This window comes from Musa acuminata, chromosome BXJ1-1 (assembly GCF_036884655.1).
Source record: "Musa acuminata AAA Group cultivar baxijiao chromosome BXJ1-1, Cavendish_Baxijiao_AAA, whole genome shotgun sequence".
Lineage (NCBI taxonomy): Eukaryota > Viridiplantae > Streptophyta > Magnoliopsida > Zingiberales > Musaceae > Musa > Musa acuminata.
In genome coordinates this window covers 1,574,450-1,600,963 of record NC_088327.1, presented here as the reverse complement: position 1 = coordinate 1,600,963, position 26,514 = coordinate 1,574,450, and the positions used below count along the sequence as shown (strand labels likewise).

The following is a 26,514-nucleotide window of genomic DNA, read 5'->3' as shown; positions in this document are numbered from 1 at the left end:
ATGTGTTGAGGAGATAAGCATCAGCAGCAGCCTGTGGATACTTGCACTTCTATCTGGCGCAAGTGCGTGATTGTTTCCTTGGTAGGGAAGGGGAGTCACCTACTTGTCTTTTCCACAACTCTTTGTTTTTATTCCTTTGGCATTTGATATGAGGGGAGGTTGGCTAGCTGTTGGCTTGCAGAGAACTCTCAAATCTCAGTGAGATAGATGAGAACCTGATCCATAGCTTTTCCTTGGTGGTGGAGAAACCAAAAGCCAATCTAACTCTCCCATGCATTCCCACACAACTTCCCCTGGTTTTGCTTTTACTTGTTTCTTCTGCAAGTGTACACTGTGTCACAACTACACGAGAGAGAGAGAGAGAGAGAGAGAGAGGAAAGCTACTAGAACTAAAACTCAAAGAGTACCCTTTGCACTCACTCCGCTTTCATCAGCTCAGTGGCTTCCTTCCTTCTCTCATCACATCAAAGACGAATGAAAAGAATCAATTATATATGTTCAGTTAAATACAATTCATTTGATATGCCATAGTTCAGAACAAAGAAATAAAGACAAGAAAGAAGGAGGAGAGGTTTGCTTCGATGTATTGATTGCTCAGTAATGGCAATCCACCAAAGCCGAGGCTGAGAAAACAAGCGGCTGCTGAGTTTCAAAGGGGAAGGCCGCGGCTGGAGGTGGCAACTTGGGTAGGTCTTGGGAGTCATCATCTGATGGTGCGGGGAGATTGAGATCCAAGGGGAGGACGATCTTCTCCTTCTTGGCCTCCGATGACTCGGTTATGGGGCGGTGCCGCCGCATGTGGCCGCCGAGAGCCTGCCCCGAGGAGAACTCCGATCCACAGATCGAGCACTCGTGCACCCTGGGCTTGTTGATGTTGATGATGTGTGACGCCACGGAAGGCTTTGCGATCGGAGAATTCATGGTTATTTGTGGGCCGTCTCCGTCGTCCACCGGTGCCAGCTTCGGCTTCTTGTGGCTCGTGCGGTGCCCGCCGAGCGCTTGGAAGGAAGGAAAGCATTTGTCGCAGGTCTTGCACTGATACACATAGACGCCGGGCTTCCCGTTCGTGGTCGTGGCCGTCTCGGTGAGCTTGCGAACGGTGGACTTCTCGGCCTGGCTGGCGTTCTCCACCGCGGTTTCATTCTCTGCACCTGCAACTAACGAACGGCCCTGAGCGAGGAGGATAAGGCAATTGGCCATGTCCTCCTCTTCCTCTGTAACGCTGCTGGAGAGCTCAGAGGACGAGGTAGACGAAGCCGGGGACACGGCGGTTGCTGCGGCCGCCCTCTGCCGCTTCGTCCTCTTGCCTTTGACGATGGCGGTGGCGAACCGGCCATTGCTGTGGCTGTTGTCACTGCTCACGCTATGAATGTTCTGATCCTCCACAGCATCCATCCCCACGTCTCAAGATTTCCAACACAGACGAAAGAGAGAAAACAAAGACGGAGAAGAGAATTAGAAGAAGAGAGTGGGAAGAAAGAGGGAGGGCTGTCGATATATATATAGAGTGAGTGGATTGTGACTAGGCTTTGTATTTATGTGACCACCATGAACAGTAACCGAGAGCAAGTCCGGCCTGTCCTTCCATTTCCAATCTCACTTCCACGCAGCTCACACAGAACCACAACAGAAACGCTAGGGAGACCAACGATCAAGAAAGGCATACTTTGTAGATGGGCCGAGAGAGAGAGAGAGAGCAGTGAACACTTGACTGTTACCTAAGCTTCGTTAATAGGAGTTAAAGCCTCAAAAAGACAACTGGAGAGGCTGCTGCCTCCTCCACAAGAGAGAGAGAGAGAGAGAGAGAGAGAGAGGGTTAGCTTTGAAGGAAACCAAGGATTGTTGATGACAAGATCAGCCTGCTAGACTGGACTCCTCCACAGCCTTCTAATTTCCTGCTCTGCTTGCTTTCTCTTTGCCGTGTACTTAATTGAAGGAGTGGAGACAGTGTGTGGTGTGCTGTTTGTGGTTTGCTGGTTTCCAACTACTAAAAACTGCTAGTGCTGAGAACAGTGGGGACTGGCAGTAGTGGTGGAAGTGTAAGCAGACATCCACATATCTCAGCATTCATTAAAAGCGTCTCCCTCTGCCCCTGTCTCTCTCACCCCCCTCCTGTTTCCACAGTTCTGAAGAAGGATACAGCTGAGCTGCTGCTAATGCTTACATGATTGAGAAGCAATTGACTTGGATTTGTTTAGGCCTTCTTATTCCAAGTGTTTTGATTTAAGATCGAAGCCAGATAAGCATAAGCCATACTTTGGATTGAGATGATCTTAGGACATTTCTGGGCACCAGAGCAGGACAGATTCATGGCCAACCAAGTGGCTCTCTTTCTGGTCGTGTGAGTCACGAAAGGTGCAAGAAACGAATACTTCTCCGATCTAAAACATGCACAGCTCTCTCACACTTGTTCTACTGGTCTTATTGTAATGGCATGGATGATGATGGCATCATGTTGCTGAATCTTGGTGAGCCAGGAGCAAAATTGCATCTTAGATCCAACCACAGACAACTTGCCCTTCGCTTCAGAAGCTGCATGAGTGGGAAGTGGACTGGAACAACACCGGTAGTTTGCCGGAGAGCACGGCAATCTCTTATACAATAATTGGCAACTTGGCAGCACATCTCACATCAGACAGAGAGAGAAGATGAAGAGAGAGAGGTAGAGATTAAAGGGAATTGTGTGGCATCTGATTGCTGCAATGCAGTCCAGAAACAGAGCTGCACACACACACACACACACACACATTTCCAACAGAGATGAATTCGGTGGCCAATAAATATGCTGGAGAAACAAAAGAGTCAGAGAAGATTGCTCCAGATTCTGATGAGCATTAACTAGGAAGAGAGTGAATGCCTTGGGACGAGGCAAATTAGACTCCAAATCATTTCATCCATCCTTCGTCTGTGCTACTGTTTCTTGCTGGCTTGCAGCTGGAGAGTCAAACTTGTTTCACCGACTGTCGACCTTTCACCATTAAGCTAAAAGCTTAATTCTACCAACAATCCAACAGACAGCTGCAGAACAGCAGCTTTCGGAGTTAAATATCATGGTGGGAGCTACAAATGATGTCATGGCCACAAGCTCCAACGCTATCACTGGCACTAAATGCAGATGCCGAGCAGCAACAACAGCAATGGACCAATCGTGTGACCAGTTGCTGTGGAGCGCCACATGAAGTTTGTAAGTTGGGAATTGAGAGGTGTCGCCGTGACAGAGGAACCATCGAAAGATAATGACCCCATAACCACTCACCTTCCCAACTTCAGGTGGACTCTCCCTTCAGCATCCAGTGAGAACTTTGCAGCTCTTAGTGGACAACCACTCCCTTGTTTCCGATGCTACCATTGTGGCAAATGCTTTCTGAGGCAACAGAATGAATGTGAAAGGCATGTCCAACCACAGAGGAGAAGATTAGCTAGGAAAAGGCTAATTGGATTGCCTGACATACTTGTTGATGATGTTTTTGTAGTTCTGAATGAGCATTAATCCAAATACTGTGGTTGGACATGGATATGATGGTGTTTATGTATTATGTTGAAGATTTGGAGGGCTAGAAAACATGGGGAGAAGTCAATTCTCCCCTAAAAGATGAAGACAGAGACATGCTTAATTGTTTTCCTTGATGTAAAACCGGGATGGAGTTCCTGTTCTCATCACAACTACAAATCAACCAAGAGGACAACAAATATAGGCTACACGACCAAATACCATAAGAATACCATATTGCATGCTGTCTCTTATGTTTTAAACCTACAAATAAATATATTTAGATAATCTAAAAGCACTCAAATGCGTTGAATGGAAGTGAATGTGTCCAGGTAAGCATACTCGGACGATGAAGACCTCAAAGTTACACTGGAAGGGGCATGAACCTGAGGATAGCAAGACATATCACTGAAGATAAATTGATTAAGATACATAAAGGCACTTAAAAAAAGGTTTTGAACATACTATATGAGTTCATGAAATATGTTACAAAGGACTTTTGTTTCTGATTATTAGTCAGCAAGAAGGCAAGTAGACTATTTAAGTGTAACAACGGTTAATACAGATCAAGAGCGTGAAATCCTCTCTTTATTTCTGTCCGATGCAGGTGAGATAAGACCATCAGTATTGTCTCGAATCAAGTTCATATAGCCAATTATCATGCTTCACTGTTTACCCAAACAAAGATATTCACAGGTGGATCATGATCCCCAACATGTCTGTCTCTCGTGACTGATAATGGACCTAATTAACAGTTGACGATCCTTCCCTGATGTACATGAAGCAAAGCAAAATTACCAATCAGCTTACCCCTGGTTGTATCATTGGGAAAAATGCCCAGCTCTTCCGATGTTCAGTTGCCGTGCCAGCGACCTTCTCATTGGCCCACCAGTCTGAACCAACATTAGGCTCCGAAGCAACACCATCTGAATTATCAAATTTGAATTCTTTAGCTGGAGTAACAAGAGGCTGAGCTTTCTCGGGCAAGTCATGGTAGGTATCATCAATGCTGATTCTGCTGCTGTTATCGGTTCCTAAAGAAGGATTGGCTTTGTCATTTCTTGCAGTCAATATTTCTAATTTACCTTCACCTGACATTGCTACTTTCTTTTCCAAGCGCCGTGCAAACTCTTCTGCGGTTAACTCAAATGATACCCTGTGATCCATTGTGTGTTCATTAATCTTAGGCACAATAGCAGGGTCCACTACTGATGCAGCTGCTGATATCTGACCATCCAAAAGTGATCCATCATTTCGAGCATGTCGGGGTATAAGTTTCCGTGCAGCAATTCCTTCAGCACTTAAGATTTTTGGTGGTTCACCAATAAGGAATGATTGGAAGGAGCCAGCAGCAGAGGAATAGAATTCAGGATCAGGGAAAGGCGATGAAGTACCCGAGCAAGCCGAACTTGGTGATATGAGGCAACCTATCGGGCTTCCAGGATAAAACTGGTAGGATTGAAACTCATACGCTTCACTCTTCTTACAGTTAGCATCGATGGAAGAAGTCAACAGTTTGGCAAATGGTACCTCAGGCGATGAAGGGGTTGTGAGATGGAAAGGTTCTGGTGGGGGAGTAAGTGGAGCAGTCGAAGGTTCAGTTGTGAAGGTGGAAAAGACAGGGGGTGAAACTAATTGGGTCTCATTTGCATAGGGCCCAATAGCAAAGATGGAAGCTGGGCCACTTGGAGAATAGGAACTTCGTGACAAAGCAGAAAGAGATACAGGACCTGCAGGTGATTGTGTTGCAGATGGGATACCTGATGGCAGAAAGGATGCTGGAGAAGAAGGAGGTGCAATAAATGGAAGTCTCACTTCAGGTGGATGGCTTGGATTACTACGTGCAGAGGCATCTGACACAGAAAATGCTGGTTCAGGAACAAGGACTGCGTGGCTGATGCGCCTGCCATTTCCATGAGAACCACAGCACCAATACACACTGAGCCAGGCAGTCCATCTTTTCCTCTGGCAGTTAAAAGACAAATTAATATTGATGGAATCCAAAAAAGTATATATTTGTAAAGCATTACTAGCATAGTCTGAAAAGCCCATGAACTTTAACATGCAGATGGAACAAATAGAAGTTCCTCGCAGATTGCAGAGACAGAGTGACTCAACATAATTCGCAGGATAACACAGACCTAAATATTTTAAGATGTTGTGCCATTAATGCATTCATATTAACCCACCCAGTAATGGGCAGAGGCCAGGTATCTCATAATTTATGATGCTAAAAGTTAAAAAGGGCTGCCTAGTGGTGAGGCTTCCGTTTATGCGAGATTTAGGAAGAGCCAATGCATGTGGTCTAATCTTGATGCTAAATAGTAATTACGTATAGCAAACATGAAAGACATTATTATTATTCTAATATAAAGAGAATAACAAATCATATGCTTCTGAAATTCGATATGGAAGCCCAGTTACAATGAACATATAGAAACTTTGCAAGGCTTGGACACATTGGTGACACAAACTTTTCCATGTTTGACTAGTTCAGAGGTTGGCTTCCCTCCTCTTCTTGAAGAGGTCTGGGGGTACTCATCCTTGTAAAGGCAGTGCCCAGGAATTTGCATCAAAATGATTGATTATGTTCCTCCATGTTATATCCCTTTGCTAACATATTGTTTTTCATGATCCTTCAATTGCTTCATTCCAATTGTTTAAGGGTTCAGACGTACTAAGATGCAAAGTTCTTGCACCCAAGAGAGAGGCACAAAACACATGCCAAAACAAAAACCTTGGTGAAGTGAAACACATTTAGTATGAAAACATACCGGTAAACAACCATAAGACAAATAATAAAGAACAAGGTGCACTAACCATTTCCTGTCACTTAAATAATCAAAATATTAAAATCCTTGCTTAATTAACTTGAGTAGTAAAGTGTTGTGCTGATTGGAAAAAAATACAATAAGTGTTATCTTAACTGTCATCAAACCTACAAGATAAGCTATTTTCTGAAGCAGTATCTCGAAAAGTGAAGATATGGTTCACCATCTCCTCCTAGTGTTCGAATTTATAAACCCCGAGATCCTGTTCTCAGTATTAGAGAGCATAGTCGATTGTTTAGATCAATTTAATGGAACAAGACCTTTTTGATGATAAGCATTTACATAAGTATTAAGCTTAAGGCATCCTTACAAAAGGCCACATAATCTACATATTAGACACACTCTATATTCATCTCCGATCACTGATATCAGTTCATAAACAGTTGACTAAAAATTATACAACCTCTAAACAACGTAATCCTACGAAGAAGCAATTGAAATCTAGCATAATCAAATCCCTGAGCAGTTATAAGCTCCCTGCCAAATTAAGCTGATCCGAAAAATTCCTCCTTTAAGATACCCTAGCAATTCTACACCCCAAAAAAAACCGTTCCATACAACAATTCCTTGTAGATCTGAACTGATTAAGGTGAAAAAAAATTAACAACATTAACAACCAAATTAAAAACTTAGGGCACAAGAACAAGGAAGAGAGAATGACAACTAACCGGAACGGCGACCTGCTGAACCCGGCTTTCAGCAGAGACGATGGCCGCCGCCGCGGCATTCACGGTCTCCACGCTACTATGAATCCCCCTCATCTCTTCCCCTTCCCGATAAGAAAGAGGAAGACTTTCCCAAAATCTACCCCCAAGTCCCCCAAATCCCCCCAATCACGTACCACAGTTCCGGCAAGAACAGCTCAAATCCCGTCGTCGAACGTGAATTTGCCACCGCGAGACCAAAATTCCCGACAAGAATCACCTAATCACCGAGAAAAATCGCTGGGATTCGAGAGCCGAATCCCCTACGGAAGGGAATTGGAATCGGAGAGACCGAGCGAGAGAGATGGGGGCAGTGCGGAGAAGAAGTCGAGATTAAAGTGGGGGTTGAATGAGCCGAACCATTTTAAAGAAAAAGAATCTTAAATTTCCTGCAGAAAAAAATAAAAATAAAAAGCTACGAAGGTCAAACACGGCACCAAACTCTTGACACTAAATCTGCATCTATTTACTACTTTACCTACCCGCCACTCTCCCATTGCAGACTCCTCTTCAACGCATCCAACGCGAAACGAACGGTCAAGATTGTTCGACTCCGCGATAGTGAATGGTGTAGAATGGTGAGGGTAATTAAGTAACTTTACCCGCCAACATCACGTGTGCCTCGACGACTTGACATGATATCGGTGAAAGCGTTTTCTCAGCTGTTCGTTTCGTAGCTCGGGCAGCTCACCCCACGTGCGCCCTCGGGGGGCCCGCCGGGAAACCGCGTGAGCTCCACCCCGGTGGGCCCGAGAAGGTGGGGGACGGACGGCTGGCGGTAAGCAGACGGGTTCGTGCTGGGTTAAACACGGGGACGCGAGGAGAGAAAGTGATTAGTGGAGTCATTAGATACTAATCTTTTGTTTATGGTGGGGGCTGTCGTCATCTTCTGCCTTCGCACGCTGCGGTGTCGGGAGTTGGCTTTTTGACTTTGGAGTTTAGCGACGGATGGGGTGACGTCGGGGTAGCTGTGCGCATCCTACGGGTGCCTTTTTCTCTTCCACGTGTCGGCCCGATAAGCGTCCCACGCGAGCCACATTGGAAGCCCATGAAGGCCCGATTCAATTGGACCAGCCCAAGACTCATCCCGATCCAAGACGGTTCTGCTATTGAGCGGCTCAAATGTGGGCAGACCGAACCCATCTAGATGCGGCGCAGTAAGCTGGGCGGGCCGGTTCACGTTGGTTCAGTAAGCTCCGGCCTAATTGGGAAGCGTAACGATTCGTGGCCTTTGGGTATGTCAAGCTCCCGCTCTCATGAAGGATCGAGCCTGTTTTGGTTTATATTTGATTTGATTTGGATCAGATCGGATATTTACACTGATTTACTAGTCGAATAACATTTTAGACAACTTATTTCATCTAATTTATTATCAAATTATGATATTATTAGGAAAAAAATATCATCGACATCAATATAGCCTTGATCCATATGGACGAACGTTCAAGATGACAAACATCTTCTCTTGACCTAACTTGCATAAAGATCGAAGTCAGGAGAGGTTACCTGAGCTAGTCCGTCCGACGCTTAAGTCAACTTATCTAAGTTCTCGATTTGTGTCTCTTTACTTATAGTTGACAGTATATTTTTACATCTGACCTTGAAAAAATAAAATATTTTGTAAAGATTTTACCAGAGAGGCAGTTTATAATCGATATGAGCTACTCCTAGATTTTTAAAAATATTTTTGTGAATATTCTGTAGGGGAGGCAGTTGGTTTATAATCGACCCGAGCTATCCCCTGAAATTTCAAAAATATTCTTGTGAATATTCTTAGGGAATACAGTTGATAATCAACCCAACTATCATTGGACTTTTGCGAATATTTTTATAAATATTTCATATAGAAAGACGATTGATAACTGACTTGAGTTACTTATTAGACTTTTATTTATACGAGCAAGCGAATGTCAAGTCAAGTCGTCTAAATCTTTTTTTCTCACAGATCTTATACGGTGTTTGCATGGTTGATTGATTATGCATTCCTTATAAGAATTATTTTTCATGTATTAATCTTGAGTTGATAAAATCGTTATGCCTTTGTTAATACGAAAAGTGATAATATTTTTAATTATTAATCTCTATTTTTTTTTTTTTTTTTTGTCTTGAGTGTTCTCTCTTCCTCCCTAATAATTTATCTTATATATTGGTTGGATGATTCCCTTCGTGGATTAGTTGTGAATCATAGAAGTAGTAGCAATATATATATACATATGTCATTCATTGGCCGTCTAAATTTGTTAGTAGGACTTTATCTCAGTTTGTATCCTTCACTTTCATTTATCTAACTCGGTCATCATTCAGCATGGATGCGCATCTTTCGACTTGTGGTAAGAGGAGATGACTGTGACCATCTTCTTTGACATACGTTTGGACACATGAAGCACAGCTTATCATTCACAGTAGAATTTTCTGCATGAAACATCCTGCCCACCTTTTGTCGTTAGTGCTGCACTTTCCTGGTCAAACTATGTGCAATCGAGAGGTGAGGACCATCTTCTTGTTCTCATGCATGCAAGCAAGATTAGCTAGTCAAAAGAAGCGCATTAACTGGACTTTTCTTTCCCTTGGTTTCGCATCAGTCTTCGACTCCACTGTTTGATTACATGCTTACACCACTAATAAACTTTACCAATCCTCATGATCTTGCAGATTCTCTCTGTCTATTATCCTATCGAACTAAACCACAAGGTTTGTGAGAATATTATCCTGGGTTTACTTCAAATGAGAAGACAGGAGGAGGGCATACATAGCATGGCTTTGAGATCTGGAAATGTTTGTTTGCACTCACTAAACAATGAATGACACCTTAAAGTGGTCCACTTTCATGGAGCAGATGATGCTCCATCAACGATCGTAATCAAACTACCAAAGGAATATGGCCATGAAGCAGACATATTTAACTTGAAATCTCACTTGATCTTACTATGTATGCATGGTCCCCCTTCCTGTTGCCACTGACAGCAATTGTTTGTGCATGTTGATCAGTGGATTCTCTCTCAAGCTCAGTGCCAAGTTCATCCATCATCACCAAACGAGGAAGCTCTTGCCATGGTTAAAACCTGTTCGGATCAAACTTCCTCTCCATAAAACTATGTTTATAACGTCGGCATCGATCTCACTGTTTCGACCAAATCAGTGTGAATATGAGTATAATGTTGGGAAAATAAACGACAAAGTAGCAGTCAATCTAACTAAACTAAACGAGTCTTTAACTGCGGCTATTGCATGAGACTTGAAAGCAGCAGCTTACGATTTCATCATGACTGATGTTGGCTGTTTCAATCTAGTCTTTATTGGATCGAGTCCTTACATCATGTATACGAGCCATGGATGGACTTTGATGCAATGCCATGCGACAATTGTGAAGTGATGTCTAGTCTATCCATCCACAAACAAGATCTTGAAAGAGAAAGACAGTGACATGATCTCCACATGCAATCTTTTCCTTTGCTTAGCTATTAGGCTTTCCTTGGTTTCAATTCTGAGTCAAATCTTTTTCTGCTTCCTGTTCCTCTTCGTTACAGGAAGATTTAGATGTTACGAATCAAAACAGAAAACCATCGTCAAGTTTGAACAAACTGAAAACACGAGGAACTGTTGCTACAGCATTTTGTGATCGTGGAAACACTGTCGAGTTGCCTGGTCATGTCATCTTGATGCCAAAGACTTTTCTTCAGCTGCGGTTTGTCAACGAAATCTCTGGAGTTGAGAACTATGCCAGTAACTAAACAGGTAGTGGCACGGCGATCAACAGTTCTAAGATGCAAATGTTAACCTAACCTGCTGAAAATTAGGTCTGCTCTTAGTACTTTCAAGTAGTTTATAGTGATCGACACAAGCAAAAGAGTGGTTCGAATCAAAAGCTACTGATGGATCTGTAGTCGAAACCTCGGATTAAGAAGGAAGAACAAACTCATCATAATGAAAATGGTAGAGATTAGCTGGGATGATATCAACATTATTAAATTGTATCAAGTTTCACTGCTAGCACTACCATGATAAACTAATCATCAAGTCAGTGAACAAAAACATAGGTGGTTCGAGGAATAGATTATGAGATCCGGTTGATGTTTGTCAGAGGAAGACTTGCCCTTCTACCACAGCAGATTAATGTTCATTTCATGTCCATCGTGTGCCTTAGTTCTTCCTGGGTCTACACTGGTCTTCGATGGAGAAAGCACTTGGGAGACTAACATGCTGGGGGTTGAGAGGAGGAAGAAGAAATCCGAAATCAATCGACATAGGTGGAATATTGGCATCACTACTTGATGTGTGATCAAAGAAGTGGAATTAATATGCCATGATAATTATGCCTACTTTTTTGGCATCAGCTTCTTTGATGAATGAAGGCTTAGCTCACAGCAATCATCAGTACCAGAAGGCTAGCAATGGATTGACTCGAATGAAAGTATCTGACCAATTCTATAGGGTGCAGAAGAATTCATGTGCTTGTAATCATAATCCAATGAACCATCACAAGGAATCACTACTTGTAATCGTAATAACATCATCATCATACTGTTTATTAGTGGTTTAATTTGTCAGGAGTCCAAAGACAACACACTGCTGCTACTGCTACTGCTACAACTACATGGTAGGCAGAAATAACTGAGAGCTCAACCTGTGTGAGCTCCATTGACTTCTACGTAAAGAGGCTACGTACTCTTGTGATGCTTCACCTGTTAGAATGGAGCCCGCGCATGAGCCCATTCGAAGGCGTCGTGCCCCATCTGGCCGCCGCCGTTATGTGCCAGATTCGGCGGCAAGTTGTAGATGGGCAGCGCCGAGGGGTCCGGCAGCCCTCCGGCCCCGGGCATCAGTGACGCCACCCCACCATGCAGCTGCACCGGGAGGCCGCCACCGACGCTCTCCTCAGCTTCCTCGAGCGGCAACCTCTCGTAGGTAGCGTTGGCGAACGTGGAAGCCAGGACCATCACCGTCCCCGCGGCGATGAGCGACCCCACGACGCTGCCGCCCACCACCTGGCCCTGCCCACCGGCCAGGTAAACCGTCAGTCCGGTGGTCCCGGGCGGAGAGGGGCCGGGGAGGAAGGTCCCGGTGAGGGACAGGATCTCGAAGCGGCCGTGGAGGGCGACGACCGCGCCGGGCGCGGCGGGCTGGCGGAGCGTGACGTTGGCGACCGTGCCGGAGCCGCTGAGCACGCAGACGCCGCGCTGCTTGCGGCGGGCGAAGTGGGCGATGGACTCGGCGATGTCGGCGCCGCCCGCGACCTCCATGACGTGGCTACGGAGGGCGTTGGGGCTGTCGCGGGTGACGAAGATGGGGGGCTTGGGTTTGTTCTTGGACCCCGGGGGGCGGCCACGGGGGCGGCGGGTGCTGGCGACGATCGCACCCTCCCTCGGCTCGCTGTCGTTGTCCTTCTCGTCCTCGGCGGCACCGCTGCCTCCGCCGCCGCTCCCGGTGGTGTCGGATTCCTTCACCCCCATCTCCTGCTCGTGGCTCTTGGGATCGGAGGATCCCATCTCTCCTCCGGGAAGGCCCGGCTGCCCCGCCCACCAAGGATTAGCCGCCAGCTTCTCTGTCTCTCGTTCCTTCTTATTCTTACAGAGCTTTGTTCCTCTTCTTCTGCTCGCACTCAGTTGCTGCAATCTCCAAAACAGAGAAGGATTGAAGAGGGAAGAGGGATGAGGGAGGAGAGTAGGGGAAGGCGGAAGGAAAGAGGCGATATGATGTGCACTGGTCCACGATGGAGAGATAAAGAGCTGAGGAATATGTTTATTATAATGTTTAGGGTAGAAGATGCATTCTCTTCCATCCTCTTTGTTCAAACTTAGGAATGCAAGCAGATGGGCATGACCTGATTGATATAAGAGGGAAGACTTTTCTAATCCATTGCTTCTTTAGGTGTAAGCAGTGATTGGTTTGGTACTGAAATAGGTGACGCAGTAGAGAGAGAAAGAGAGAGATGAAAATTAGAGTTTCCAATGTAGTAGGACCATATGTCAAGCTCAGATTTGTCATCTGCAATCTTATTTACATCTACAGTGCTACTAAACCTGCAGCTCAGTTAGACAACTTATCTTCTCTGATGATAGAAGATAGAATGACAAAAAAATCATTTAAATTGATGCAAATATGTACCACAACTATTACCAGAAAAGATGAAACATTAATATAAATAGAAATTTAAATGTTCTTAACTTAACCAAAAATATTATTTTCAGAAAACTTAATAACTATCCAAGCAATAAGTCAACCTCTATCGAAGCATCTGCTTTTGAGCTGACCACTGACAAGAGACAAGGGGAAAGCAACCTCAGTTTGACAGATGGCTTGGTCAATGAAACCAAGAGCCTCTCTGAAGCTACATCAGAACCTTGATCCAGTCAGGCAAAAACATCTGCAAAATCACAAAAGTGATGCTTGGTCTACAAACTTGAACACGAACATGTAAATTCATTCCAATAGCTTCCTTTGGTTCCATCTATATGAGATCCAAGAAAGATCAGCATCCACCATCTTACCCAGCTAAACAAAAAGACTATAAATCTACAACTACTTTACGACTGCAACATGAACAAATTGGTCAGTGCTATCTTTATTGTTTCTCTTGCATGTTTCTTTCTACCTTTTATAAGCAAAAGGGGTGAACCAGCTTGATGGGTCAAAGCCGCCTATGAGAAGCTAGGTGTGTGTGTATGTGGATATGTCTACATATATAATTCTTCTAGTGTATCAGGATGCAGAGGTGGAAGTGTCTCCAGCAGAATTTTGGACTAGATTGAGACCAAACTGCAAAACTATCATTTGCTAGTCTTTCATGGATCACAGGAAGAAATGTTGGGTGATGAAATTTCATTAATTAAATACATCCAAAATCTGAAGCACCTCACCTTCACATTCCAGACTCTTGACCAAAGTGCTGCATCACATCAGGCTGGAACCCCTAGACATGAGCCATTAAAAAAGTACCCCTTAACCAACTTGCCAACCATATGTGTTCTGTAATAGAAGCTACTCTAATTTATGAAAGCAAAACTGTACATTATAGCCATAGCAGTCTATGAATAATTTCACTCCTTCATGCCCGATAAGAAAGAACATGAGTGACTTCTGAATTCGAATAAAAATTTCTCTTATGAATGATTCCTATGATCCAATTTTTATGTGACTTACCAACTATAGGGAAGATTAAACTTCCTAAAACAAACATGGAGAGATAACCTACCTCCTAATTTATCAAATCACATGAAACAAGTAAGGGTTTCATGATTACCTAATATAATAGTATCAACTTTTAAGAGTCCCAAAATGGTGGTCCAGGGCACAATTTGCAAGTACAACGGCTCCCCACCTAATGAGATCCTGTCATGCTATGCTATAAAGAATCCAATTGCACTGTTCTAGCAATAAAATACTAAGAATGATAGATTAACAAAACAGTGGCACAGCTTTCATGAAATGGATAACCTACATTTGTCAAACATAAATGATGGTGGTGTGTGCGTGACCTTCCAACCTGGGCCAGGCAAGAGCAGTAGTTTATGTGGAGTACAGGTAAGGAGCACATGAAAAGGGCAGATGTGAACCAAAAGATGATACACACTAAATCTTGTGAGATGTAAACCCTTGTTTTAAAATCAATCTTTCCCATGCATGTACCGAAGACCCAACTTTTTTTACTGTATGAGATCAATCATACCTAAACCAAAGTTTCTCAGGTCTTAAGGTAGAACACATGTTTGCCACTGGTAGCTCAGGGTCACATGAGTTGGCAGCATCAGAAATGATGAAGGGTGATGAAAAGAACCGAAACATTTGTCCCTTATCCAAGCAGCAAGTTATCCAGTTCATGGTATGTACCCCTGCAAGGATGCATCACAAAAGAAAGTACAAGGTTAAATGACATTGTCACTGCACAGTTTAAGAGCTCCGTACAACAAATCATTTATTTCCCTATTCAGGGAAGTGAGGGTCTTTTTTACTGACCTGGTGGTGCTCCAGGATTCAGATGCCCTACCCCTCCCTTGGAAAGATGCATATATTATTGATAGAGAGAGAGATGGTTGCAAGTTTGCAAAGTGAAAGAAAGTTGCAATTTACATTTCGAAAGTTCACTTATCATGTGACAACAAAGAAGCACACAGTTCCTTACAAATACAACTAACAGTAATCACAATCCATGAACTGTATGCGTTTCAGAAAGACTAGCCAAGAGCACCTAAAATCTTATATATTGAAAACATGCCTTCAGGGAAGACATTGCACAAAGCACCAGCATCAGAACATAGGCAGAACCAAAAGCATGCGCTCTGATATCTTGAAATGATAAAAATCTAAAGAACACTATGACTGCTCCTTTCTCAAGAATAAGCAAGTAAGAAGAGGGTCATAAAGGACGCCACAAGGGTGGCCATTCTACGACTCGATTTGGTCTCGAAAACCTGATACCAGAAAGCTCAATAAGTTCAGCAGTCCAGATATAAGGATTACGGTAATTCATGAGTTTTAAACTATTTACCATCTTCCTGAATTGTTCCAGTAAAAATGCCCTTTGATGAATCCATATCATTTCCCTAAAACCAAACATAAAAAGGTTGATGTATAACAGCCATGATTGAAAAAGGGGTTGGAGGATATGGAGGAAAGGAACAAGGGAAAATACATGTAAAACCATAATACCATATGTACCAACATACCATTGTGACCCTCAATCACTTCATGTATGACATCGTCAACTGTAAAAGAGCATTGAAGCATATCAGAAGTTGTAACGTGTTTGGTCTAGACATCAAGAGAAAACTATTTAGTGAACTAGCAGAAAAAAGTGAAGCTCAAACACCAAGGGGAAGAATTTTGATATAGTTGATCATCAAGGTGAAAGAGCACAAGCTGCATGAGATACAGGGAATATGGAGATGGAGAAAAAGGACTCCTTAGGTCAGAACAAGAACTAACTTGACCATCCAAAGATGAACTACTTCCATTTTGAAGGTTTTACAATACTTCAATTTCTTCATCAACCAGAAGCCTAAAAGACTGCTTGAGAAAAACAATCCAACTGATATGGCTTGTAAAGTTCTTCATTTCATAATTATAATATACCCAGTCTGCAAGATCAACTGCCTTTGGCTGTTAGGTGTGTCCAGCCTTGGTGGGCTATATATGTTGCAACCAAAGTAGAAAGACAAAAGGAAACCATCAGACAAAAGCACATATCCTCACACACATCCACACACAGATCTGTGAAGACATTGCACTGGCGCCTGTGCAAAATATACAAAGACTAAATTTTCACACCATGAGCAGAAAAGAATTTCCAAGATTCCCTTTCTGGTTCCATCTGATAATTAAAGATATGCTTTAATTAAAGAGATCCATTTCCTATTTCCAGTATAAAATCTAGTTAAAGGCATATAAAGACATGCTTGAGATGCCTATATTTGGTAAAGTCATCAAATAACTAATCTTACAATTGCTAGAGCATAGTGCCTATTGCATTTGCTTTTGTTTTCAGGCAGTAATTGGAGCCTACATTCCAAAAATCTTATCAGTACTGAATTAAGTCTCGTGCTTTTGGTGTCAAATACTAAGAAGTTCAGACTTATAATGATTTTAGTATATATTTTTTGGAAAATAACAAAAACAGGGGAATAAATTATGCTACACATCAGAATATGAGATCATCAGGAGTAACTCCATGTCAATGCTTGTGGTTGATGAATTCAGAACGTTACGAGTTTTAAGGCATGAAGAGATAGCAAAATGAAGTTACTATAAAATCAGGGCAAATAGAATTCCTATATCTCAAAAACAAAAAAATTATGGTGTGTTTTATGGGTTTAGTCCATTTTGCTAATTGCCAGATTGCTAAAGAATAAAGCTTCTCCATGTGCCTCAATTCATGGCACCTCATAGGCCAGAGTTCATTCATTGTTCATTCACTTAAATGTAATATGCATATAAGTATATAAACATACATAAGGTCAAAACAAATCAACTCATTGAGTTAATATGGAGCATAAAAAAGTGAAGCATCTCCTCAGAGGACCAAAATATTAGACATTTTTCATTTGCTAGTACTAAATATTCTTATGTATATTTATCTAAAGATTCTAAACACACATAAAGTAAATTCGCCTTCAATTTCCAAATTATTTGATCAAGAACACATGAAGAGTGGGATATATCAACCAACAAAAGGAGGTTTAGAACACAAGGGATCTGTGCTCACTTTTCTAAATTATTTGATCAGAAAAAAATGGATAATTTGGACTTCTCAAAAAATTAAGAGCCTCAAGTGTTTAAGGGCCAAGGGGGAGCTGACCATTTAATAAGTCAGGGCTAGCTCCATATTCGACCAGCCAGTAACAAACTCCAACACAAGCCATTTTACTTGATTCAATTGAAACTTTTTTTTTCCACTTATAGATATAGCTAAAGATGGGGTAGATTCAGTCCCTAACTGATCTGGATGAAATCTCACTCTGCTTCTGATCCACATCTTGAATGATTATTCGCCACACTACATGTAGCTGGAGCTAACAAATAGAGGTTACCATATGAAATACACGATAAAGAGAGCATAAAGAAACTAACATTGAGATAATTTTGATTTGAGGAAAACTAAGATAAGTTCCAATAATTATAGTCCAACTTCTAGAGCATCAAACTAGATAATTAGACCTGCTTCATTTAAGGCAAAAATCCAACCCATCTGAACAAATGCAGTGGCCTGTAACCAAGTTTGCTATAAAAAAAAAGATCTTATCTCATGAGAAATCACATATTACCAATCTTTGGTTTGACAACCAAACTTCTTTCCTGAACCCAAAACTTGACAATCAAATGTCACATATAAGGTGTCAATTTAAGTCGCATCATAATTCATAAGCCAATAACTTGTTTGAAGTGATCCTTAGCCAACATGACTAAAAATGCTTAATTCCTGATTATTAGCATTAGGGTACTAGTGTCATATATACCAAATCAATTGGTTTTTCAGAACTAACTGGGATTTGACAATTTATCCCACTCAAATTCATGAAATCTTCATTATGAAGAGTAGCTCAAAATCGTCCTTTGAAATCACAATGTTGGACTAATGTGAGGTGAACCAGCTAGGCATGAAAGAGGTACACCATATCGCACATGTTGGCTCACATGGAGAGAAGACCCAAAAGTTCTTTGATACCATCTAGTGACATTGCCAAGATGCATTAGACAAAGTCAAACTCAGATAATAAGTAAAGACCATACCTTTTCCTATTTTCCAGCATAAGACTATATGGATATCCCATAAATACTATCACTCCATGAGCCTGACATGGATGAATGCTCAACTGGCATGATAGCAGGTCGTGCAATAGTCTTCCAGCCAGATGCCCTTCCATGAGCCAAGACACGCCAGCAATGAACAAACAACAGTTGGGACCCATGGGGCTTGATATTCAGCATTTTGTCATTACTAGCAAACCCAGAAGGTATGAAACATCCTACTGGTCTTGCATTCGTGCATGGATTCAGTTCGGCATGCATGACATTAAACCAAATTTCACCTACAGAAATCTTCTCCATTGTATTCTTAAAACAGACACAATCTGTAAAAGAGTGGAAAATGAGTAGCAACCAACATATCACTTCTTGTTTTGCCAACTAGCTGATGCAGCATGACCACAACTAAGATATATATACACACAAGTTCATAAGTACAGTTAATAACTGGTACAACAGAGGAAGTTTCTAGAACAATTGTCACATGAAAACTTGTACAAGTAATTGAAAAAAAGCTGAAAAATAAAATAGCTTGTGCTAGAAAGTCTAACCACAAGCTTCTTAGTAGAAAATGTATCTCAATGGAAAGCAAATTATCATAAAAAGAAAAGATAACAGAAAATCTATCTAATGCAGCAAAGAAACATTTTGGGCCTAGATGTGGCCAACTTGCCCTCACGGTTCAGAAGAACTTAGCTGTAATGTGACTTTAGTTGCAAATGGATCACTTTTAATTAGGTTTTGTTAGTGTCAGGCAGGCATTTTGATAGTGACTAGTTCCTGTTTAAGTGAAATTTCTGATAGACAAATAGGTTTATCAACTTTTTGGTCAAGAGTTCTAAATGGCCAAATATCAACAGGTGTTATATGGATCCACTTTAGGAGTCAGAGGATCTATGAAACTTAGCTCGCTTGAGGTGTTAGCAAAAGGGATGCTTGGCTGAAAAGCTACTCCATTTAGGAGAGAATTTTTGGCAGAAAGTTAATACTATCTGTCAGTTCAAAATACCAGTTTATTTCCTGTGAATAAAATGCAAAATCATAAACTAACCACCGTAAATTATAACCTATAAAATGTCTATCTGGTCTCAAAGGGTCCTACTATGATTAGGTTAAGCAAGTTGTTTACCTACGAGAGGTCTAGTTGTCTTTCTTGCTAAGATTTTATATGGGAACAACATTACCCTGTCTCCCACAACTCCTACTACCATGTAACCTTTTACACTAACCAAGAGGTTATGGCTAGATTATCTCAGTACTTCTATTGCAATTGAGTCTTTCAGTCAGTTAGCTTTAGGAGACTTTTCCTCTTTCTTGAACTCACTATAAGCAACATCCTAACACGTTTTCACAAATAAAAAGACAAAGCATGATAAAGAAAGACCTACGTTCCTATCATTCTCATGTCCATCATTTCCGGGGTAAGGGAAAGATCAGAACTAACCTTCTCTTAAGGAAAAAAAAAAAACTTAGAAATTTCTACTTCCTCTGCCTTCTTCAAAATTCTTTTCTCTGTCAATTTTGTCAAGTTTCAGTGCAGTTGCACAGATGGATTCAATGTACATAATCGTACGACAAATAATACAATCTAAGCCACTAGATAAAATGAATTTTAACGAGCACATAAAATCAAACCCAATACTGAAATCTATAGCAACGAATATAAATGAATCGGAAACACAATCGAATCATTACAACCTGATAGAATCCTGATACATCTTTCCCGTACCTGTCGGCATAAAGTAACACTGTCTAACAAGATTAAATTGAAGAATGCAGGATAACTCTTGGGATCTTCCTGCAACAATCAGAAGCCCTAGGCCGGTTCGTCGATCCAAAAGCATATCGATCCATCAACACATCAAAATAAGGAGAAAGAATCGGCTGCAACATAACAACCTTACTCCGATCGCGTAGCCCAAATCTGGCGTCGGGTTTCTTTTGCGCACGGCGTCGGATCGGGAGGGAGAGAGAACGATGCTTTCTTTTCTACGGTTTTGATGAATATCGCGGATCTTGATGCAACACTGCGCGTATCTTGAAGCGCCTTGGATGTGCGGCGCAAAGAGGATCCGAGTTCCCTATCATGGCAGCGTGAATCTTGACAATTGATGCGTGACGGAAGTTAAATGAAAACGTTTGTGTATGTGTATTTATGTATAAAAAAGCATTGTCGAACTTATACGATAGGGATCGAAATCTCACCATTCGTAGTGTCAAGCGATGCTTTCTTTTCTACGGTTTTGATGAATATCGTGGATCTTGATGCAACCTGCAAGACTGCACGTATCTTGAAGCGCCTTGGATGTGCGACGCAAAGAGGATATGAGTTCCCTATCATGACAGCGTGAATCTTGACAATTGATGCATTACTGACGGAAGTTAAATGAAAACGTTTGTGTATGTGTATTTATGTACAAAAAAGCATTGTTGAACTTATACGACATAGAGGGATCGAAATCTTACCGTTCGTAGTATCAAGCGCGGATCTTAATGCGACCTGTAAGTCTCTTCACGCCTCTTGAAGCGAGATAGACGCAAAGATGTCGACACGTAACGGTTCAAATGCCTTATGTGAACATTCATATTCATTTAAATAAAATAAACATATATATACATACATATATATATATATATACATACATATTCATTCAAATGTAATTCTTTTAGTGTATATAGGTACAAGTATCGATATACATATTTGAGAAACATTAGAGCAAATTTTTAAAAAATATTTCTTTCAGTTTTCACTTTTTTCGGGCAAAATATATCTTTTTACTTTATTTCTACTTAAAGTCCTTATTTTTCTAAAAAAAATAAAATTATCATTAGCATTCGTCTCGTTGATCATCGAAAAGGCTAGGTTGAGGAATTTGATGGGTGTCCATCGTTTCCAAACTCGAGCACTTAACACCATGTCCCTTCGATTTCTTCGAGCATTCTTGCTTTGTCGGATATGCATTATGCCGCAAGCTCCTTCAATTTGTTATTGTCATCCTCTTCAAGGTTATTGAATTAGATAACTGATGTCATATTGACATTGTCGCATTTACCAACAAACCGCGGATGTAGAGCACCTTCAACGCTCTCATCAATAAGTTAGATATCAATTTCCACGACTATAGACTCCTCATCAAGACTAATGTCCTCGATAAAGTGACCCTTCCTTCGATCGTCTTCACTTGTCTCGATGAGTTGAAGTATGCCGGTTGAAATCTCAGCAAGATGCTTACTCGTCTTTTGATCGAACACATCGATGCTAAGCATTAGATGTTGGAGGATAAGAATTGTATGATGGTTATTTTAGGATGTAGCAAAATCTCTATTTTTATATGACTATTAACAATCATCTTCATCGAGATTAGAGAAAAAGAAGACAATGTGAAGGTGATGAGGCCTCGGAACACGGTGAAGGCGAGGGATAAAAGCAATAATCGATAGGGCAGATACGTGATGATCTACAGGACGAATGCCATAATAATTTTATTTTATTTTTTAAAAATAAAAGATAATAAAGATAAAAGGAAGGGGTTGCTATGGAAAAAAAATGAAATTTAGGATTTTTTTGAAAATTTATCCAAAACAATACAAGCATCTAATACAGTAAAATAAAAATAAAAATGCAAATCTCATATTGGATGGGACTTATATGTAAATATAAAAATGTTAGGAAAGTATAAAAATATTGCATAGTACAGGGATTATTATGTTGAAGGGAACGAACTAGCTTTCATAGAGGGCTTCGCACGCGTGCTTCTCCCCCAATCTCCCTATCAATGGCGGACGACCTGTTCCAGGGCTTGCCTCCTCCCTCGACGGCGTCCCCGCCGCAGCTCCCGGAGCAGCCTGCGGCCTCCTCTTCCAAGAGGGATTCGCCCCCGCCGCCGGCTCCGGTGCCCATCCTCAAGAGCGCCCTCAAGCGAGACAAGCCCTCGGACCCTCAAGACGCAGGTGCGCGATTCTGCTCGATAAAGATAGCATCTTTTATGTGCCTCTATATGTGGGTCTGAGTCGTCTCTTTGTCTTACTTGGTTGTGTTTATTATGTCCAATTCTAGTGGTAATTGTTCTTGGTGCGTCCTTAGGGTTCGTGGTAGGGTTTCCTTTGGTAGAGGTATTCATAACTTTTTTTATGACCTCCAACTTGATGCTTTCTTTAGGTCTGCGGTTCACTGGTTTTCACTCTTGTCTTTGGTCTTTCTGACTTAATTTCCTTGTTTCTCATCCTTTTTTCCCCTCTCCCTTTTCAACCTAGTTCATCTGCGCTAAAATTGTAGCGGGCGTACATAAGATCTTATTTTGACTTGAGTGGGTTGGACCTTCCTCGGTGGTATGATATCTGGACATGAGATCCCACGTCATGTCAGATGGTGTTAGGCCTGATCAATCTTTCAAAGAGGAAGAGAATCCAAGTAAAATTCCTTGTATTGCAAGATGTATCTGAGTGGTTAAATTAATGTTTGATTACTTTTTTTGACTGCTTGCTGGATGAGATTTTTGTTTTTGTGAATGAAATATTGGAACAATTTAAAGAAAGTCTGCAGTGGTGACTGTAAAAGATGAGATGGAATATGCTCATATAATATGACAATTATAGTTCAGCTTTTTGCTTGAAATTGATATGAAACTAATAAGGATTTTAACCGAAATTACTAATTTTCCCCGCTTGAACTTCTTAATATTAGTGATAAGGACGCTTATTATTTTAGTACTTTATGAAGAATCTTCAACTGACTGTGGAACTTGACTAAGCAGCTTCCTTGTAGCAAACCAAGTGGAATCATCTGGATAAACTCCGAATGGAGCTAGGTAAAATTTTTTCATGCAGTTGCTGTTGCAGTAAAATCTGTACTGTGACTTGCTTTTTTGGGTCAAACCCATAGAGCTTCATACTACTTGCAAAGATAAATGTTCTAGGTTCTGAGCATATGTTTCTAACTTTCTTCTTATATATGGTTTAGTTACATCTCAAGCAGATCCAAGTTGAGGTACTAGAAGTCTCTTGGAATTTTGAGTTGTGTCTTATGAATATTTGTGAATACTAGACCATGTTTGTGCTAGAAACATGATATTTTTAAAAAATTTGGTTAGTTTCATGTAATATTCTCTTTTGCTGCCTTACTAGGAAGGATTGATGAATGAGAATCACTAAAAGCCACCCAATTAGTTGGGTTAAGGCTTGATGGTTGTGGTTATGGTAATTATCTTCTTTTGCACTGGGACTATTTTTAGGATTTCAATTTGTTGCATTTTGTAAAACTAAACAACTTGACATACTTTTGCAGCACCTCAGAAGCGCCTAAGGTTCAGAACAAGTGTTGATGCTACAGAGGCACAAGTTATAGAAGCAATGCAAAAGATAGCATCACACATAAAGAATCCTGCAAAGTTCAGCAAAGCATCAAAACTTGCTGTGCAACTAATCCAAGCTGGAAGTGTCAAGTCGGGAACTAGCAGTCAGTTTTTTGATATTCTGGAAGCTGCAATGGCTTCGCCATCAGTTTGTAATGAGGCTTCACTGAGAATGGATTATCAAGCCTTATTTTCAGCAGTTCAAGATGTTGCAGAGGTTAGCTTTTCAGAGTCTTTACATATATTTATCCGCTTGATTGTGGTAATATCTGCAGGACGGGCTTTCAACATGTCACTAGTATTTGACAGAATGTAGAGAGCTTTTGATGCTTCAGAACTTTGACGGAATCTTGTGTTTATTCTAATACCATTTTTCTACTCTACCTAATGTTTCCTTGTTCCAAAATACATTCTCTCTGATTCAGTTGATATACTGTTGAAAAAAAGATTGTCCTTACCTATTCTTGGTTTTCTCATGAGATGCAGTGTTTCAGTAAGCAGCAGAAAAATCAGCTGGCAACGTGGATTTTGCAGGCGGTGGTTGCAAATGATCTTTATACTGATGACAGCTTTGTGGTATGCATTTTTGAACTCATAAAATATCATATAATTCTTCTGATGGGCTATTAGACCTTTTAGCAGTAACATGTTAACATGTTTTTACTAATTAGTGATTGTTTGCTTTGGAACCCTGCAGAAATGTGTTTCCTGACAATTGCAGTAACTTAATGCTTGCAATTATATCGATAATAAACATCAAGATATGTTTATTAAATGGTTTTGGTGATGATATAGTATAAACATAATGAATTGTTATAGCAATCTTTTTCTTTTTAGTTTTTGTACCTACTTTGTAACTGACAATTGTTATTCTTTAGTACTCAAAAGCAGCAGGAAAGATCAAAGATGCAATATCTAGCCTCCCTCATGCTACAGTAGATGATGACAAAGAAGAAGCTGCAGCACTGGCACTAGCTGAAAACAAAGCAGTAGGCAAAGACACTGCTGAACTGGGTACTACTACATCAGCTACTTTGTCCGAAACGAAGATCCATGTTTCTGATCCATTTGGGTTAGATGTTTTGCTTCCAAGCAAATCCAAGAAAGATGAAAGAGCGAGAGGAAAGGATGTGACAACTTCAAACCAAAAGGAAGAAGAAGCAGAAGAACCTAAGAGATTTATCAAATCTCAAAGAGAGGTTTTACTATTATGTTTGGAAATAGCTGCACGTCGTTATAAAGTGCCATGGTAAGATCATCGAAATTTGTCACATGATACACTGTTTATGCTTTTATTGCTTCTATACAAGCATTCAACGTTGTGCACTGATGTCGTGCCTTTGGTTTTCTCAGGGCTCAAACTGTTATTGATATACTGGTTAAGCATGCTTTTGACAACATAGACAAGTTCACGGCTCGACAAAGAGATGCGATTGAGAAGCTATGGGCTTCAATTAGGGAACAACATATCAGAAGAAAACAAGGGAAGTCCGTGACCGGTAAACTTGACATGAATGCATTTGAATATCTTCAGGAGAAGTACGCACGTGAGAAGATTAGCATCCGTCATGCTGTCGGAGGTGGTGGTGAACGCCGTGCTGAACAGTGGCTTGGTTAGCTCTCTCCATCACTTGGCTTTGATTTTTATTTTTCTCACAATGAGAATTGATCTATTCAACACTGTTCGGTCAATGTACCGAATTTGAACTTGTTAGCAATGGCACTGCAAGTTGCTGATCTCTTTCAAAGTTATAGTTGGACATCCAGAAGGATCAAACAATGTGATTCCAGTGATGTACTATCAAGATAATGGTTCTTTAGTGTTTCGAATGTACACTTTTATCACCCTTAATCGTGGAAGTTGATTTGGATGTGAATGTAAAACGGTCTAAACTCGGTGTAATACGTTCATGGAGTAATTGTCAACATCCTACCAAATTTTAGTCATTGACTATTGTATTTATTCCCATATCGAGAAACTCACATGAAAATGCTGCTAGGTGTTTATGATTCATTTTGTATTGTTAAACTGTCATATATTGGAATAATGTTAGTCATCAATATGTTCTTCTTGCAGTCTTACCATACAGGTATATACGGTACAAAAATCAACAAGAACTTGTCAGATAGAATGATTCTCATGAAGAAATTATTAGTCAAAGATCAGATCGCTGGAAGGATGGAGATGCAAAGAATTATTTAGCTCATGAAGATTAGTACATAGGACTTTTACCAGTTCATATACACTGTAGAGATGTTTGCTCCAGAAAGATAGATCATGAAAGCATCATATGATTGGAGAAACTGAAGGATGTTTCACCAATCATTCATTCATAGGGAATGATCATGTATATTTGCAGAAAACAAGTAACTAAAGTGAACACAGCTGCAGGTTCTTATCTAAGCTGGTAGCAAGATGTACATCCTCAGTTGCAGTGTGCATCAAAGTTTATGATAACTTTTGGAGGAGACTTTGGATGACTATTGGTAACTATAGAACTTAAAAAAGTTTATGATGACTGTGTCAAAGTCGTATGAAACAACTAAAACTGATGAGGATATCAGAACAATAAACTAAAAAATTGAAGAAACAGAGAACCTCATGTAGAACTTAACATTACTTGGTATGATCTATCTATCACACAGCAATTTAGTGTACTCCACAAGCAACACATCCTTTTCGCATATACATCATATAACTGACTTCTCAAAGACTCGGCCATTCAAAATTTTGACCCTCAATAATTAACAAGGCATGAATTCATATAAGTGACTTCTCAAAAACAGACAAACTTTAGGTCTAGTTCACCAGAAAATCTGTAAAATACATCCATAATCCACAGAATAAACATACATGTTTTTAATCAAGTCGAGAAAAAAAAAAATTTACGAACCCCGGA

The 26,514-nt window shown here is 40.8% G+C and overlaps 4 protein-coding genes and 1 long non-coding RNA gene across 5 annotated transcripts; 1 reads left to right on the top strand and 4 right to left on the bottom strand.

Annotated features, from left to right (window-relative positions):
* Window positions 1-473: 473 nt before the first annotated feature.
* Window positions 474-2,005, bottom strand: LOC135593588 (zinc finger protein ZAT5-like). The gene has a single exon (XM_065083778.1). It carries the CDS (start codon window positions 1,393-1,395, stop codon window positions 595-597), a length of 801 nt encoding a protein of 266 aa, XP_064939850.1. The 5' UTR covers window positions 1,396-2,005; the 3' UTR covers window positions 474-594.
* A 1,894-nt stretch (window positions 2,006-3,899) lies between these two features.
* Window positions 3,900-7,366, bottom strand: LOC103980111 (uncharacterized). Its single transcript, XM_009396398.3, has 2 exons — window positions 6,990-7,366; window positions 3,900-5,455 (listed from the first exon to the last, which is right to left on the bottom strand). The coding sequence occupies exons 1-2, from the start codon at window positions 7,080-7,082 to the stop codon at window positions 4,292-4,294; spliced, it is 1,257 nt and encodes a 418-aa protein (XP_009394673.2). The 5' UTR covers window positions 7,083-7,366; the 3' UTR covers window positions 3,900-4,291.
* Window positions 7,367-11,518: 4,152 nt separating this feature from the next.
* Window positions 11,519-13,079, bottom strand: LOC103980122 (AT-hook motif nuclear-localized protein 20). The gene has a single exon (XM_009396408.3). It carries the CDS (start codon window positions 12,509-12,511, stop codon window positions 11,711-11,713), a length of 801 nt encoding a protein of 266 aa, XP_009394683.2. The 5' UTR covers window positions 12,512-13,079; the 3' UTR covers window positions 11,519-11,710.
* An 865-nt stretch (window positions 13,080-13,944) lies between these two features.
* Window positions 13,945-20,331, bottom strand: LOC135593390 (uncharacterized). The gene is made up of 5 exons (XR_010479575.1): window positions 19,993-20,331; window positions 18,249-18,589; window positions 15,689-15,727; window positions 15,511-15,565; window positions 13,945-15,433 (listed from the first exon to the last, which is right to left on the bottom strand). It is a non-coding gene; the product is annotated as an uncharacterized LOC135593390 (long non-coding RNA).
* Window positions 20,332-21,982: 1,651 nt separating this feature from the next.
* Window positions 21,983-25,561, top strand: LOC135593296 (uncharacterized). Its single transcript, XM_065083246.1, has 5 exons — window positions 21,983-22,214; window positions 23,548-23,831; window positions 24,101-24,190; window positions 24,493-24,863; window positions 24,968-25,561. The coding sequence occupies exons 1-5, from the start codon at window positions 22,040-22,042 to the stop codon at window positions 25,230-25,232; spliced, it is 1,185 nt and encodes a 394-aa protein (XP_064939318.1). The 5' UTR covers window positions 21,983-22,039; the 3' UTR covers window positions 25,233-25,561.
* Window positions 25,562-26,514: the final 953 nt, after the last annotated feature.

Coding starts and splice junctions, on each gene's coding strand:
- LOC135593588 (XM_065083778.1), bottom strand. CDS start 1,395: ATGGATGCTGTGGAGGATCAGAACATTCATAGCGTGAGCAGTGACAAC.
- LOC103980111 (XM_009396398.3), bottom strand. CDS start 7,082: ATGAGGGGGATTCATAGTAGCGTGGAGACCGTGAATGCCGCGGCGGCG. Junction 5,456..6,989: donor TTCAGCAGGTCGCCGTTCCG/GTTAGTTGTCAT, acceptor TTTAACTGCCAG/AGGAAAAGATGGACTGCCTG.
- LOC103980122 (XM_009396408.3), bottom strand. CDS start 12,511: ATGGGATCCTCCGATCCCAAGAGCCACGAGCAGGAGATGGGGGTGAAG.
- LOC135593296 (XM_065083246.1), top strand. CDS start 22,040: ATGGCGGACGACCTGTTCCAGGGCTTGCCTCCTCCCTCGACGGCGTCC. Junction 22,215..23,547: donor CTCGGACCCTCAAGACGCAG/GTGCGCGATTCT, acceptor ATACTTTTGCAG/CACCTCAGAAGCGCCTAAGG. Junction 24,864..24,967: donor CGTCGTTATAAAGTGCCATG/GTAAGATCATCG, acceptor TGGTTTTCTCAG/GGCTCAAACTGTTATTGATA.